The following is a 15,652-nucleotide window of genomic DNA, read 5'->3' on the forward strand; positions in this document are numbered from 1 at the left end:
GTGGGTCCCTACTGGATTTCTCCATCATTCCAGGTTCTTTTGCCGTCCATTTCCCTTTGTAGAGTGTTGCTTGAAAACCTTTCCAGAGCATTACTTTGCACACATTAACCTTTCTCTCAAGTTCAGGATAGATGGTGATGGTATGATGGTGACAAACTAACAAGAACCCTCAGTGGCTTCTTAGTGCCTTCAAGATAACGTTCAAACTCTACACTGCCACACAAATTTCTCTACAGTCTAGAAGATGCCCCTCAGACTTTTCCATCCTACCTCCCCCACATCCCCAGTTTGCCTACGTAAAGAAGCCTCTACAAACCAGAGTACTTATTTTCCTCGTCACATCTCAAACACTTTGTCAGCCGTATATGTGTGTTTAATACCATCTTCCTGTCTAAAATGTTGTTCTATGCTCACTCATACTTTTCTTAATTTTCAAAGCCCAGCTTAAGACCAGCCCTTTCCAAAAGACTTAAGACCACCTGGTCCTAAATGATCACATCTGCCTATAAAGGTCTATTGCTAAGGTGACTGTGTAATTTATCATCCAGACCAGGACATTTTTGACAGTGAAAGGGGGTGTCATCATTGATAAGGCCAGGCCAACTGAAGTAGAGCAGGACTTCTCTGGAAAAGCTGGGTCATTTGTTTTGTTTGCACTTCCCACTGAGCCCTTGGCACTTATTATCTTGTATTCTTATTAATGCTCTTTAACTATGTCCTGACTCCCCAACGAGTCCATCCTCTAAGCAGTGACATGACGCCTTGTACTTCCTCACATTCCTAGAACCTAACTTTTTGCCACATATTTTGGTAGATACTAAATTCTGTTTGTTAATTAGAATACTGCAGGAGATCATTACTTAGCAATTTCTACCATATATTTAGTAGGGGGTTTTGCCAGAGAGAGACAATGTTTAATTTTTCTCTCCAATTTAGCTTATTGACATGTGCATGCAGAACTGTGGTCCAAGTTTCCAATCTCTGATTGTGAAGAAGGAGTTTGTTAAAGATAGCCTAGTCAAGCTGCTGAATCCCAGATACACCTTGCCTTTAGACGTTCAGAATAGAATCCTGAATTTCATTAAGGTAAGTCTGTGGTATGCCTTATGGGATGGTACATTTCTGAGATTAAAGGTTTAATTACATTCCTCCCAATTCAGTGATCCTTTACAAACCTAGGATTGAACCAGGAAGCATTGTTAGTAGTTTATTTTCTGTGTAATAATAACTTCTTGACATTGGATGGTGCCCTTTTTATGTAGACATTGTAGTCTTTTTCCCTTCTTTTCCCTCGGTTTCTATTTTATCCACATCAGGTAGGAAAGAGAGTAATGTGTACCTCCATCTTGCAGGTATGGAAACTATGCCTGGAGTAGATAGCCGACTACTTTCAGTTATTTGGCAAAAGAGCTACCGAGGCTGTTGTAGAATCTTTCTATTAATTCTGGATTTAGTACAACAACAACAAAAAAAATTGGTAGTATCTATTCCAGGGTCTCATTAAAATGTTGAGGTGTGGGAGTCTGATGATTAAAAATATTTGTTATTATTCTAGTCTTTGAAAATGTACATTTTGTCCATGGCATTGCAAAATAGCTTACAGAAAGCTGAGTGAGGTACATAATTGTCACTCTCTCATTTTCTGTCTCCAGCTTAAGAGTTTTGTTTTGGCTGCTGTTTTAACTCTGGAACTTTCCGTCTCTTGAATTCAGACTTGGTCACAGGGTTTCCCAGGAGGCGTGGACGTAAGTGAAGTGAAAGAAGTGTACCTTGACCTGCTGAAGAAAGGTGTTCAGTTTCCTCCCTCAGAGGCAGAGGCTGAAAGAGCAGGACTCGAGGTAGGAGGCCTTTCTTTGACCCTTGTAGAGTAAGATAGTGGATTATGTGGGTCTTTTCTCATCGAAAGGGACAACCCCAGCTCCATCAAGCTTAAGCTAAAAGGTTAATTTATTAGAAGGTTATGGTGATTTCTCACAGAATAATCAAGCCACGAGAGAGCTGGTGTTAGCTGGATCTTTGGAACAGCAGAGAACCAAACACTCAAATGCCCTGTTACTTGTCTACTTCTCTTTGATCGTCAGCTTCCTCCTTCTCTCTCATTGTGGGCTAGCTTTTTCCACATAGTAGACAACATAGCCTCCAAATTTTCGTATTATAGCTTTACCTTTGTCAGCTTCCAAACTCAAAAATTTTGGAGAAGGGTCTCATCCAACCAACCTGAGTCAGTTTTCCATTTCTGCACAAAGCAACTGAGGTCACTTAAGAACATGGAGGCTCCAAATGAAAATCATTTGGATATAGTAGAGGAGGGGGCAGTTTTCAAAAGAAAGGATTGATGCTAGACAGGCCAGGGTCCCTACCATAGGTAGTCATAAAATAAACTTCTTATTAATACTGTGCCCTTGGAAGAGTTTCTAGATGTTGACGTGTATTCATTCTCCAGTTTGCAAATAATTTGCAAGGTTTGGAACTTGTGACACTTTGAGTGGGTGTTATAGTTCAGCTCCTAGCTTTCTGTGATTTCCATGATGTGAGACGGCAGCTCTTCCCTTGTATAGATGAGTTCTGCCTTGGTGGAATAAGCAATTGAAGTGTGTACCAGAAGTCTGGTGTTTGAGGAGGCATTGTCTTGAGGGCCAACTCTTCTATTTGTGCAGGCTGCTCCTGGCCATTAGCCTCCTGCCCCATCCTATTATCCAACCAGGAGCTTGCCCACCGTACCCCTTTTCTCTCTTCCTTCCAAGGCACAATATAGTAGAGGCCGAGGACCTTGCTACTCAAGATGTGACTTGGGGTATAATCTGGGAGCTTGTTAAGTATATTCCACCCTCAACTAAGTCAAACTCTTCATTTTTACAAGATTTCCAGGTGACTTATTATTCCTTTCCAGAAGCACTGGCCTAGAGCCCTGTGCTTTGGGCTCTCTACCCAAGGTTGGAAATGCGGCATCGACTCTGGGAGTATTCACTGGTGGAGAAGGAGATGCCTTGCCAGCTGTGGCTTAAAAAGTCTTGACACAAATTGTTTTTAACAACCCAAAGAGAGGGCAGCACTAATCTCACATGGCAGTTTATCTTGTAGCCCCTTGGTGTAACCTAAGAGCATTTTATTAAATTTCAATTTAGTTAATAATCATAATAGCAGCCGCCTGTTATTGAACACTTGCTCTGTTGTGGGCACACCATTTGCTTGGCACTCTTCTCAAAATGCTGGCAGGTTGTACACTTGATGACTGACTGTGAACTAACACCCCCCGCTCAGGACTTTGGTTGAGAGAAAGGGAGTGAGTCATCTCAATGGACAAACGGCTTGGGTGGTTACGTTAATTCAAATAATAATATTTCCGTATTTCATATTGATAGACTTCTCAGATCTCATCGAATCCACCAACCCCTGTTCCTAGTGCACCAGCTCTTTCTTCTGTAATTGCTCCCAAGAACTCTACTATCACACTGGTCCCAGAACAGGTAACGATAGCAACAACTGTATGTATTGATGATTCTTTCTAAGTTCTAAGCACTCTATCTACAGTTTGTTTATTCTTCTTAACATTATGAGGTCAAGGTACATTATTACCCTCCTTTTACAGAGGAGGGACTGAAGCTTAGTGATACTGTGTGACTTATCATGGTTCACTTCTAAGAGGAATTATTCCCGTGGATTCTGTCTCATTCTAAAGCCCACGCCCTTAACAGTTGTGCTCAGCTGGCGGCTTTCATGTCTTGGTGGAGACTGGGCTGTGGAACGGATCTTGCGTCCCCCAGCTGATTCCTATTGCTGCTGATAGGACTGTCCAGATCCCATTTCAGAGTTCAGTAAGTGGTCGCCTTATTACTAGTATTAATTGTGCGGCTGAATTACATTGACTTGTTTATATCTGTTTATCAAAGGTCCAGAGAAGCCATTCTGATGTGAAGTTCCTTTCTGTCCCGCTATAAGGGAACTATCACTGAAGACTTTGTATTATTATTATTCAGCATCATATAAAAATTCATGTGGTTAATTCCTTTTAGAATTTAATCCAGCAAGAAATAAAGTGTTTCTCTTTTGGTTCTTCCTTCCCTAATGCCATGAGAAATATAAAACCTTTTTTTTCTCCTTTTTTTCCATTGGTTGCCAAGAAATGCAGACTGACATTTGCCGTTTTGTCCAGGTTCCTAGTATAGGCACCTTCCCCCTTCTCCATGTGGTTTCTCATCTGGCTGTTTTCCCCCTTGATTTTTAACTTTCCTAAAGCGTATTTTTGAATTTATTACAAGTGATCTCAAGTCCTTTTAGAATGTGATAGATTATACATTTGTAAAGTAATTTTATGTATATTTATATTCATTTAAATATAAATTTGAAAATGTTAAATTTTGCAAAAGGATTGTCTCTTCCAGCAGATGTCTCCAAAGAGAAAGAAATAGGTTACCATTGTTTATGTGTCATGTATACTGACTGGCAATCGTGTTGCTCTCTCCAGATTGGTAAATTGCACAGTGAGTTGGATATGGTGAAAATGAATGTGAGAGTGATGTCCACCATATTGATGGAGAATATTCCTGGATCGGAAAATCGTGAAGACATGGAGCTTCTGCAGGTGTAGTATGATTTCAGAGACACCTATAGTGTCTCTTAAAATTATTCTCTACGGTGCCAGCCTGGTAGCTTAGCAGTTAAGTTCACACGTTCCACTTTGGTGGCCCAGGGTTCACCAGTTCGGATCCCGGGTGTGGACATGTCACTGCTTGGCAAACCACGCTGTGGCAGGCATCCCACATATAAAAAAATAAAAAATAAAAAAAAAAGTAAAGGAAGATGGGCACGGATGTTAGCTCAGGGCCAGTCTTCCTCAGCAAAAAGAGGAGGATTAGCAGCAGATGTTAGCTCAGGGCTAATCTTCCTAAAAAAAAAAAAAATTATTCTCTAAACTTAGAGGCTTGGAGATGGAAGATGCGTTAACATTGTCTAATCTGTCCTCCAGCATCTTCAGTTGATTGTAAACTTAACAAAAAAAAATGCAAGGCTGACTTTATCAAAAATGCAATAGTAACTTAGATGTGGTCCTTACCCTTTTGTAACAAATAATTAACTGTCATTTAATCATTTATAGTCTTGGTCATATACAATCTCTTAGTAATCTCTAATTGTTTTAAATTCGAAGAGGTTGCCTCTGTGTGCATGTATTCAACAAACACTGAGTAACTACAATGTGGTAAAGGACGTAGAGATGCAGAGGCTGTCCTAGTTCTCAGAAACTTATGTCTAGGGAACAAGATTGTTTTGCAAACAACCTGTTTAATACAGTATGATACATGCTCGAATAGAAATTTGTTTATCATACAGTGGGATTAGGGGTGGGGGCAAGGAGAAAGGTGAGGATTTGGGGAAATATTTAGATGGAGGCAGTACTCGGGCTTTGGAGGGAGCAGAGGACAGTGTGTTTGGACCTGCATGAGCATGTGAGGAGAACCATGAGCAGTTCGGTATTACTGGAGCAGTGGCCCTCCTACGCCTTTTTCTGTGTCTGTACTTCCTTACACTCTACTTTTTTCCCTTCTAATGATTCGTTCTAATGATCAATTTTATATTTTAACACACCTTTTACCATATTAATTTTAGAAGTTATTAGAAAAAAAAAATCAGTTTCTAAATCTTTTTTCCCCCACACAAGTTAAGAACTTGTTGTATTTTTACTTGTCCTGGATTCCCACTCCCCACTTCTCATGTTGGTGTTATCTTTCCTTTAACTTTTTAGATTGTTAGTAAATAACATTTTTCTTAATCATTGCTTATTTGGGAAACAATAAATTGTAAAACTTTACTTGCTCAACATTGCTTCTTGCATATTACTGCTATCTCCTTGAATCATTACTAGTGGTAAACTATGAGCGTTGACATGTCCAAAAATGTCTTTTTGCTTCCCCATTAAGTGCTAGTAGTTTTGCTAGATACAGAATTCTAGATACAAAATTCTTTTCCTTAAGTCCTTTGAAGAGGCGGCCCCATTGTTATCTTGCACCCAGTGATGCTGATGAGAAGTATGGTATTATTGATCCTTGTACCTTTGTTTTATAATCAGGTTTTTTTTTTCTGGTTGCGTTTGTGATTTCTCTTTACGTTTACATTTTTGAAATTTCACTATACTGTATGCAGGGATGTGTGTGCATGTATGTGCATATGTATGTTTCCCTTAGCTATCCTTCTTAGTACTTCATAGGCCTTTTTGCCGTGTCAACTTGTGTATTTTTTTTTAAAGATTGGCATCTTGTTTAAAGGGCTAACATCTGTTGCCAATCATTTTTTGTTTTTCCTTCTTCTTCTCCCCAAAGCCCCCCAGGACACAGTCATATATTCTAGTTGTGAGTGCCTCTGGTTCTGCTATGTGGGACGCCGCCTCAGCGTGGCTTGATGTGCGCTGCCATGTCCACACCCAGGATCTGAACAAGCAAAACCCTGGGCCGCTGAAGCAGAGCATGCGAACTTAAATACTCGACTAAGGGGCTGGCCCCAACTTATGTATATTTTAATTCTGGGAAATTCTCAGCTCTTACTGCAAATATTTCTTTTCTAGCATCTTTCTATTCTTTTCCCATGGAACTTTTTTCAGATGACGAAACTTCCACCTATGTTTTTTATCTCAACGTTTTAAAAATACTGTTCATTTCTTCCTTCTTTTGGGCTGTAGTTCTAGGAAATTTTCTGCATTTCACGTACTGTTTCTCTGAAACATGTACATCAGGTCGTCTGGTTAGCTCTTTTAAGGAATGTTTTATTTCAACAGTTATGTTTTTTATTTTAAAAATCTATTTGGATTTTTATAATAGTTTTTTTAATTCCATAGATGTGCATTCTCCTTTTTCTAAAGATGGTAATTATTTTTAAACTTACTTTTCCATTTGCTTTATGGATTTTCCTTCCTTGTGTGCAAATTCCTTTGTTCCTCCCTTCTTTCATTTGCATTCCTCAACTATCTGGCTGGATTGCAGATAGTGAGCTCATTTTTGTGTGAGATTCCCTGGCAGCTGGTCTGCATCTTCTGTGACCCAGCTCACCCATGCCAAGGGGAGGATACAATTGCTGCAGCTTCTGCTTGGTACTGTTTTCAGAGTATATGGGATTGGCATGGGATGATGCTGGGCTGGATATGTTGGTAGCTGGTCTTCTGAGTTATATGTTTCCTATTTTTTCCTGGATGCTACCAGCAACTGGAAATAATACCCTATGTCTCTGTCCCAAACATTGCTCCCAGCTGGAAACAGATACTCCTCTCTCAGCTATTTGGTCTCCAATGGGGAGAGAGGTGTGAGCAGGGAATGTCTTGCTGGCTGTTTGATTGCCACTCCTCAACTCTGTTAGCTGCCCCTCATGCCATCTTGTTCCAGCTACCACAGTCTCTAGGCATGGAGTGGTCCTTTATTTTCCTTCCGTGTTCTATGGCAGTGCTCATGGTGGGCAGTCTTGAATGTCCTGGATTATGTTTTCCTCTAATTGAGGAAACTGCCAGCAAACTGTGGCTGGTGGGCCACATGCAGGGCTTGGTCTGTTTTTGTGCTGGCTGTGAACTCAGAATGGTTTTTACATTTTTATAGGGTTTAAAAAAAAAAAAAAAAGGTTATTTCTCAAGCTATATCTATGGAAGCCTACCTCCAGAGACCATTAGGGTGTCAGATACACCTCTTAAGGAACTCTTTGCCACCCCTCACCCACTATTAATGGATCCGAGTTTGTGGTATCTCTCAGGTACATAAGAATGAGAAGAGAAATTAAAACTACAGCTTGGGGGCATAAAGTTCCAGGTGAGGAGTGACAAGATCTGGTCTATACAGGTTATTGAGGACCCTATAGGCCATGCCAGAGTGGGCTTAACCCAGAGAGCAGAAGGGAGCTGTTAAAGGGATGTAAGCCGAAAGACTACATAACCAGATAACATTTGGAAAGATTCCTCTGATGACATTAAAATAATAAGATTCTGGGGGAAGCAACACAAAACTCTAGGAAACAATTTAAGACAGCATTTCCCACTGGTCTTATGCTGTATTCTGTGGGGGTGAAATGCTACCTGTGGGCAAATAAGTTTGCAAAACTGATTGCCTACTATATTTCTCCTCTTGGAGGTGTTACTGAGCAAGAGCTCTCTGCACCCCATGTGCATAGAAGCCAATACTGTGGTACATAGGTCTTTGAGGGAAGAGAGTTTATTATGCAATCGATTGGCAAGGAGACAGAAGGAAGGCTCTCAACTCTGTCTCCCTGATCCAGGGTATAGGGTAAGGTTTAAGGGCTCAGGGTATAGGGTAAGGTTTAAGGCTGGTATGCAGAAGGACTGGCAGGATGAGTTTTGATTGGCAGATCAAAATTTTCTCTTCTGTACCTACTCCTGGCTGGATCACAGCCCCTGAAAAATTTCCTTAACATTCTGTTGTTAAGATGAGGTGAGCATAGTAAACAAGGGTAAAGTTGTTATGCAGATTTAAGTCATTGCCTTCTCTGTTGATAAAGAGTTTCTAGAGATTTAATTGTCCTCTCCTTTCAGCTCAGAGAGGAAGGCATCCTTACAAATGGAGATTTCTCTTATAAATGTAAATTTCTCTTATAAATGGGTAACTTCTTCTAGGTTTTCAAATCTTTCCTTGTGGCTGCTTTTTTCTTTTCCTTCTTTTAAATACTTGGTCCAAAATAGTTTTTATGCTAAAGAGGCATGTTTTGGGGTGGCAAATTCTGTTCCTGGTCCTGTGGTTACAAATACCCTCTTTTGTTGTTCATTCCTCGATCTTAAAGGAAATGGAGTGACACACAGCTCTAGCTGCTTCCTACTGATAAGGGGTGTAGACTTAACAGGGGCTAGATGAATGAAATTGTTTAGCTTTTCATTGTAAATACCCAGGTTGTAATCTGGATGTTGCATTATGGGTCTCCCTTATGATCAAGACAGGAGTGTGGGGAGTGGATTTTTGGGTACCAAAAACACAGCAAGCGCAGAGTTTGACAAGGAGGAGTATAAATCCTAATAGGTGTAACACTGTGATACCTAACTTTATCAATCTCTCAAATATAGGCCTTATTACTGACAGGATCCACCAAAAAATATTGTTTGAGAGATCAAACCCAGGTTCTTGGGATGACACTTGTTGGAGCCAAGTTGCCTGTTGTCTCATTTTGTCTATATGAGTTTCAGTCTCTGAGGAGGTGTTAATATAGATGCAACAGCAAGAATTTGCTATGGCACAAATGCCTCCTTGTTCAGCTAGTATGTAATCTAAAGCAATTTGGTTATTGAGCACTACTTTAGCCATGGAACCCAGTGCTTTCTGTTAGGAAGCTAAGGCTTGGGCCGCTTCCCTGGCTACTATTCCTAAGGTGGGAGAGAGATTTCTAATCATATGTTCATGAGCTGCCACCCCCCACCAGGTGATAAGGTTTGTCCAGAGAAATATGCATCAGAATCTTCCTGGTATCCAGGCACATATTTGTCTGGTGCTTTCAAGATCAAATCTCCATCTAATATAGATCCTTTAGTTCTAGTGAAAAGTTTTAAGGAACTAGTCCAGTGCTGGGCTTCACTCGAGTTATGTACAGAGAAAGGAGTGACTAAATAGCCTAATAGACCGGTACCTCCTATGTGCCAGCTATTAAGGCAGTTATAGGCCCAAGGATGGCGATTGGATTCACAGACAAAGATATACCCTGAGGGGGACACATAGAATACCTTAGTCATGTTGGTAAAATTTAGGCTTTCATTTTTGGGGATTTTATCTAGGATCTGGTTGATCCAGTGGTCAGTGCAAGGCACTGTCCAGGAGGAAGAATGTAATCCACAGGTTGGTATAGAATTGGGTGTTCCATGCAGGAACACTAGATTTTTTTTTTTATTAAAATCCTGACATAATTAGGTGGACTTATAATTTGGATCTTGCCAGCACCTTTCCTGGACCAGATAGTAGGAAATAGGGAGTGAGCAGTAAGTATCATTGAGCGTACAGGTGAGTGCAGTCTGTCCGTTGGTTAATATCTGGTCCTGATGGCTATAAGTCCTTTTGTCCTTACGTTCTTCTTCAGTAACCTTCATACGTTGCATTTTAGGGATGGTTATAAAGAAACAGGGGACAGGAAATCCTCTTGTCTATTACCCTGACCCTATAGGTCACATCTGAAGGTTTTATATCATAAGTCACAGTAAAATCAGGTGTACTTGAGAAATTGACTACTGGATTTACTATAGGGTCACCATGATCATGTACTGCGTAGGGCTTTGGGTGACAGGTCCAGCAGTCAGTCAGGTTCCCTGATTTTGAAAAAATCTGTGAAATTCTTATTAAGGACTTATCTTTCCAAGCCTGAGAGGCCAGGGCAAATGAAAGAACATAGCAAAGAAAAGTAGGGGACATTTTATAGCCTGGACTAGAATTGGCAAAGAAAATGGTTCAATCCTTCTGAAAGAAGGCAATTAGTTTGTAAGAAAGAAGTAGAAAGTCAGAATAATTACAAGAAGAAGAAGAAGAAAAAGGACAATATACCAAAAGGAGTCAGGAAAAGATGTGTTAATGAGGGGGTTTTAAATCAAGGAGGTAGGCATGGTTAGTTAAGCAGTGCAGAATAGGGTGTATGAGATCAAGGTAAAATTAAGTTGTGTCAATACAGGCCTGGTCCAGTATCTTGGGTAAGCTGCCTCCTTCAGCTGTCGGCTGCTTCTGGCCTCTCAATCTGATCAGACAGAGGCTGGCTTTAGAGGCAGGAACAGCTTCTTATTTATCTGGAAATCCAAGAGTTCCCTCAGTTTCATTGGTTTTCTGAAAAGTAACTTAAGATCAGTTAAAGGTTCACAAGAGTACTCTTGGGTGGAAAAATTGGCCGTGGGCCTCCGTAGCTGCTCAGTGTTTGGATGATTTGATCCTTCTGTTTCCTATTGTTCATGAAGGGCATTGCCTTTTTGGGAATTATAGAGTGGATGAGAGGAGTCTATTTTTATTCATGAGTGGTGTATCCAAGCTTTAGCTCTTTAATTTTACTGAAGAACGTGTAACCAGAAGGCCTTTGTAGGGTCCGTTCCACTTAGGTTGCACTTCATCCTTAGGGTGTTGACTTCTGCAAGTCTTGAGGACCCAGTCCCCTGGGTTTCTGCAGTGCAGGGGAATGTCTGCGGGAAACGTTAGTAACAAGAAGCATGTTCATGTATAGCAGATAAAGTAGCACCTAGAGACGGTACACATTTTACTGCATCTCATTCTTGTACAGCACGATCATTTTCAAGATTGCGATAATACTTAGTCTCAAGGGAGGGTCTCCCGTATAACATTTCATAAGGGCTCAATTGGAGCCTACTTCTAGGGGCTAGTCTTACCCTAAACAGGGCAATTGGCAAGACCTCATCCCTAAGGTTAAGTTGGTTTCCTGACATATTTTGGCAATTGTTTCCTTTAAGGTATGGTTCATATTTTCAGTCTTTCCTGTAGACTGAGGCCTCCATAAAGCATATAACTTCCATTGTATTCCAAGGACCCCAGACATCTCTTGTGTTACCTTGGCTGTGAAATCTCCTCCATTACCACTTTGAATTGAAAGAGGCAACCCAAAGTGAGGGATGATTTATTTTAGTAAGGCCTTTGTTACTTCGGAAGCCTTTTCCATCCTACATGGAAAAGCTTCAGCCTGTCCTGTGAAGGTGTCCACAAATACCAGTAAATATTTATAATTTCCCAATAAGGTCTATTTGCCAGTTATCTCCTGGTTATGTCCCTTGGATTTGCACCTCTTTTATGATTGGAGGTGGCCCAGTTTTGGGATTGTTTCTGGCACAAATCAGGCAATTTTGCACTACCTTTTGGATAGTCCTTTGCATTTTTGGACCAACAGTTAACTTTTGTAGTGAATGATAGATTGCATCTCTCCCATAATGGGTTCCTTGATGATGTAGTGAGCAATAATTTTTTCCATTAAATTCTTGAGTATAAGCACTCGTCCCTGTTGATTATAAATCCAGCCTTCTTTAATGGTTTAATACTGACCACCTTTAAGTTGCTAGAGTCAGAATGAGATCCCCATTCTTCTGCTCTCTCTAGATCTGCTTGTTTTGCAGCCTGATCAGCCAAATTTTTTCCTTTAGCTATATAACTATCAGCCTTTTGGTGGCCTGGGCAATGCACAGGGCCACCTTTTCTGGCATCCAGACAAAATCTAATAAGGCCAGTATCTCCTCGACATGTTTAATCTCTTTCCTTCCTGCTGTTAATAGGCCTCTCTCTTTCCATGGAGCCCCATGTGCATGCATGACAAAGAAGGCACACTTCGAATCTGTAGAAATGGTTACCTTTTTCTTAGCTCCTAGAAGCACGGCTTCACGAGGCCTATGAGTTCTGCCTTCTGGGCAGATGTACCTGGAGAGAGTGCTTCTGCTTCTAGGACTTCCTGTTGCGTTATTATGGCATATCCAGCCTTCCAAAGTCCATAGTCCATGAAGCTGCTTCCCTCAGGAAGCATTTCCACGTCTGGATTCTCCAAAGCTGGTCAATCAGGTCGGGTCTGCTAGAATAAACTCTCCAATAATTTGTGTACAAGCACGGACAGGTTCTCCTGTCATAGCGGGCAGCAGAGTGGCTGGGTTTAGAGTGGGTATCACCTTTAAATTTACATTTGGGTTGTCTAGTTATATGGCCTGATATTTGCCCAGTCTCCCTGAAGTAAGCCAGTATCCACCTTTTTATTCAAGTAGAGGAAGCAGGCACTGTAAAATGTGCACAGTAGTAGCCTGACCCAGAGTAAATTTTTCAGCTTCTTGTAAATGGTCACAGGTTGCAGCTACAGCCCAGAGGCAAACTGGCCACCCTTGAGTTATGATATCCAATTGTTTGGGAAAGTAAGCTACTGGTCTTCTGGAAGCACCTAAATTCTGAGTTCACAACCCAAGACTTATGCCCTGTCGCTCATGTCCAGTGGCTTTCTAACGTCTGGGAGACCAAGTGCTGGGGCTGTTGAAAGTGTCCCCTCGATGATATGAAACGCCTTATGGCATTCTGCAGGCCAGTTTAATGGCTCATTGTCATTTCCTCCAAGAGCCTCATGTGAGGGTTTGGCTGTGAGTTCAAAGTTAGGAATCCAAATACAATAAAACCCAGTCATCCCTAAAATTCCTCACAGTTGTCCTCTGGTGGTGGGCACAGCCTCCCTAGCTAACGCTTCCCTTCCATCTGGCAATAGGTTTGTCCTTTTGATAATTCAAATCCTAGGTATTTTACAGTTGGTGGAGAAATCTGTGCCTTTCTCTCGGAGACTTTATATCCCCGTTCTGCCAGAAAATTTAAAGTAAGGATTGTATTTCAGTTTGAGTAGTTTTACTAGTAATCAGTATGGCATCCACATAGTGGAGTAAGACTCTCTCACTCATCTGGAAATGCTTTAAGTCTTTGGCTAAGGCCTCCCCCAAAATGGAGGAGGCATTTTTAAATCCCTGTGGGAGTACCATCCAGCAATATTGTTGTTTTACATGAGTCTCTGGATTGTCCCATTCAAAGGCAAACGGTTCCTGTGACTCAGGACTTAGGGGTATGCAGTAAAAGACATCCTTGAAGTCTAGCCCTGTAAACCTACAGAAGTCTCCAGATAAAGTTGTAAGCAAAGTATAAGGATTTGGTACCACCGGATGTATATCCTCTACAATTTGGTTAAGGGCTCCTGAATCCTGTACAAAACGATAGTCTCTGTTTTTTGTCCTGGCAGGATGGTCCCTGTTTTTTGTACTGGCAGGATGGGAGTGTTATATGGGGATTGATAAGGTTGCATTAATTGGCATTTAAGAAAGGTGGCTATCAGGGATTTTATACCTTCTTTTCTCTGTCTCTTTAAAGGGTATTGTTTCAAATTTGGCATCTTGGCACCTTTTGGATCAGCCATCTTGGCACTTCCCAGCCTCCCTTCAGCCCAAACATCTGCTCTTACCTTTTTATTTATTTATTTATTTATTTTTATCTTTATTTTTTTAAAGATTTTTTTTTCCTTTCTCCCCAAAGCCCCCCAGTACATAGCTGTATATTCTTCGTTGTGGGTCCTTCTAGTTGTGGCATGTGGGACGCTGCCTCAGCGTGGTTTGATGAGCAGTGCCATGTCCGCGCCCAGGATTTGAACCAACGAAACACTGGGCCGCCTGCAGCTGAGCGTGCGAACTTAACCACTCGGCCACAGGGCCAGCCCCATCCGCTATTACCTTTTGCAGAACTTCTTCAGGGACCTCCAATTGAGGCTCGTCTCCCAGTTGCAATGGCACTGCTTGGAGGGGGCAGGCTTAATCTGGGGGGACTTTAATGTCTACTTCTTCTGGTGAAAAAGTCACTTGGGCATTGTGTTAGTAGATCCCGTCCCAACAATGGGATGGGGCCCTCAGGCATTTACAGGAAGCTGTGCTTTAGATACGTTTTCCCTATGTGACACTTGAGTGGTTGTAGAAAAGGTTTAAGAGAGAGTGACTTAGATATACCCATAACGGATGTGGTCCTGGGGGAGAGGAGCCCCTGTCTGGTGTTTAGTACAGAATAAGTAGCTTTGGTGCCAATTAGAAAGTCTATAAGTTTCTTTCTCACTGCTGTTGTTACCCGGGGTTTCTTGTAGGAGATGTCGATGGAGCTGGTGGAGTCTAGAGGAGCCCCTAGGCCCCATCATTCTTGGTCTCCGTCGACAAGTTGGGGCATCTGATGGTTGGGCACATTGGTTTTCTCTCTCAGCTTCCAAAAACGATTAGGACATTCCTTTTTCCAAGGGCCTTCCTGCTCACACTAAGCACGTTGCCTTGGCCTCAGGGTTGAGGGTCCCTTGTGGTTGGAAGGTGGGGCCCCATGGGTCTTACTCGTGGCCATTTGTCTTTTCTCATTGGTCTTGGCGGATTGTGACTGAGGGCTGTGGCGAGTAGGGCAGCTTACAGTCTCATCTCCCATTGTTTCTGTTCCTCTAGCTCCTGGTCACACCTATTAAACACTTTAAAAGCGATCTCGACAAGTTGAGACTCGGACATCCCCAATCCCCCTTCCAATCTTTGTAATGTTTTTCTTATATCAGGGGCACTATGGCTGATAAAAGTCATATTGAGCAGCCTCATGTTATCTGGATGTTCCAGGTCCATATCAGTATACTTTCTCTAGGTTTCAAAGACTCTGTACCTTCTGGACCTTATTTAGGCTCTTCAATTTGGGGACCCCCATCTGCATTCTAATTATTAAACATGCTTTATAATGGTTTAGCCTCACCCAGTCTCCTGGACCACTGGGGTCCCAGCCTGGCTGAACCCCAGGTATGGCCTCTACTGCTGGAGCACTGATTGGATGGTTAGGTTGTAACTCGTGGACTCTCTTGGCTTCCTGATGAGCCTTGTCCAGTATCATCCTATGCTCCCCTGGGCTGAGGAGGGTATACATAAGGGCCTGAATGTTAGCCTAGGCGGGGTTATGGGTAGAAAAGATGGATGTAAATAAACTTTCCATCTTTGGGGAATCATCCTGGTAAGTGGGCATGTTGTTGTTCCAGTTGTATAAATGTGAAGTTGAAAAAGGGGTATGCACATTCAAAAATCCTCTGGGGCTGGCCTTTGTCATTGAGACCTACAGGGACTTGTGTTAGTAGAAATTGCCCTGCCTGGGGTGGAGCATTCCTTGGGCCAAATTGAGTACCTCGATGGGTATGAGGAGGG

General features: G+C 41.8%; 1 protein-coding gene across 3 annotated transcripts in view; it reads left to right on the forward strand.

Annotated features, from left to right (window-relative positions):
- Positions 1–15,652, forward strand: part of TOM1L1 (target of myb1 like 1 membrane trafficking protein) — a 62,299-nt gene that overhangs the window by 11,045 nt on the left and 35,602 nt on the right. For all 3 annotated transcript variants that reach the window (XR_011523094.1, XR_011523095.1, XM_008519746.2), the window contains exons 4-7: positions 937–1,086; positions 1,713–1,838; positions 3,363–3,467; positions 4,466–4,582. Coding sequence is in view for 1 of the 3 variants with exons in the window: in XM_008519746.2 (XP_008517968.1) it covers positions 937–1,086; positions 1,713–1,838; positions 3,363–3,467; positions 4,466–4,582 (498 nt within the window). In the remaining 2 variants the exon portion in view is untranslated. The remainder of the gene's footprint in view (positions 1–936; positions 1,087–1,712; positions 1,839–3,362; positions 3,468–4,465; positions 4,583–15,652) is intronic.

Source organism: Equus przewalskii, chromosome 10, assembly GCF_037783145.1.
Source record: "Equus przewalskii isolate Varuska chromosome 10, EquPr2, whole genome shotgun sequence".
Taxonomy (NCBI): domain Eukaryota; kingdom Metazoa; phylum Chordata; class Mammalia; order Perissodactyla; family Equidae; genus Equus; species Equus przewalskii.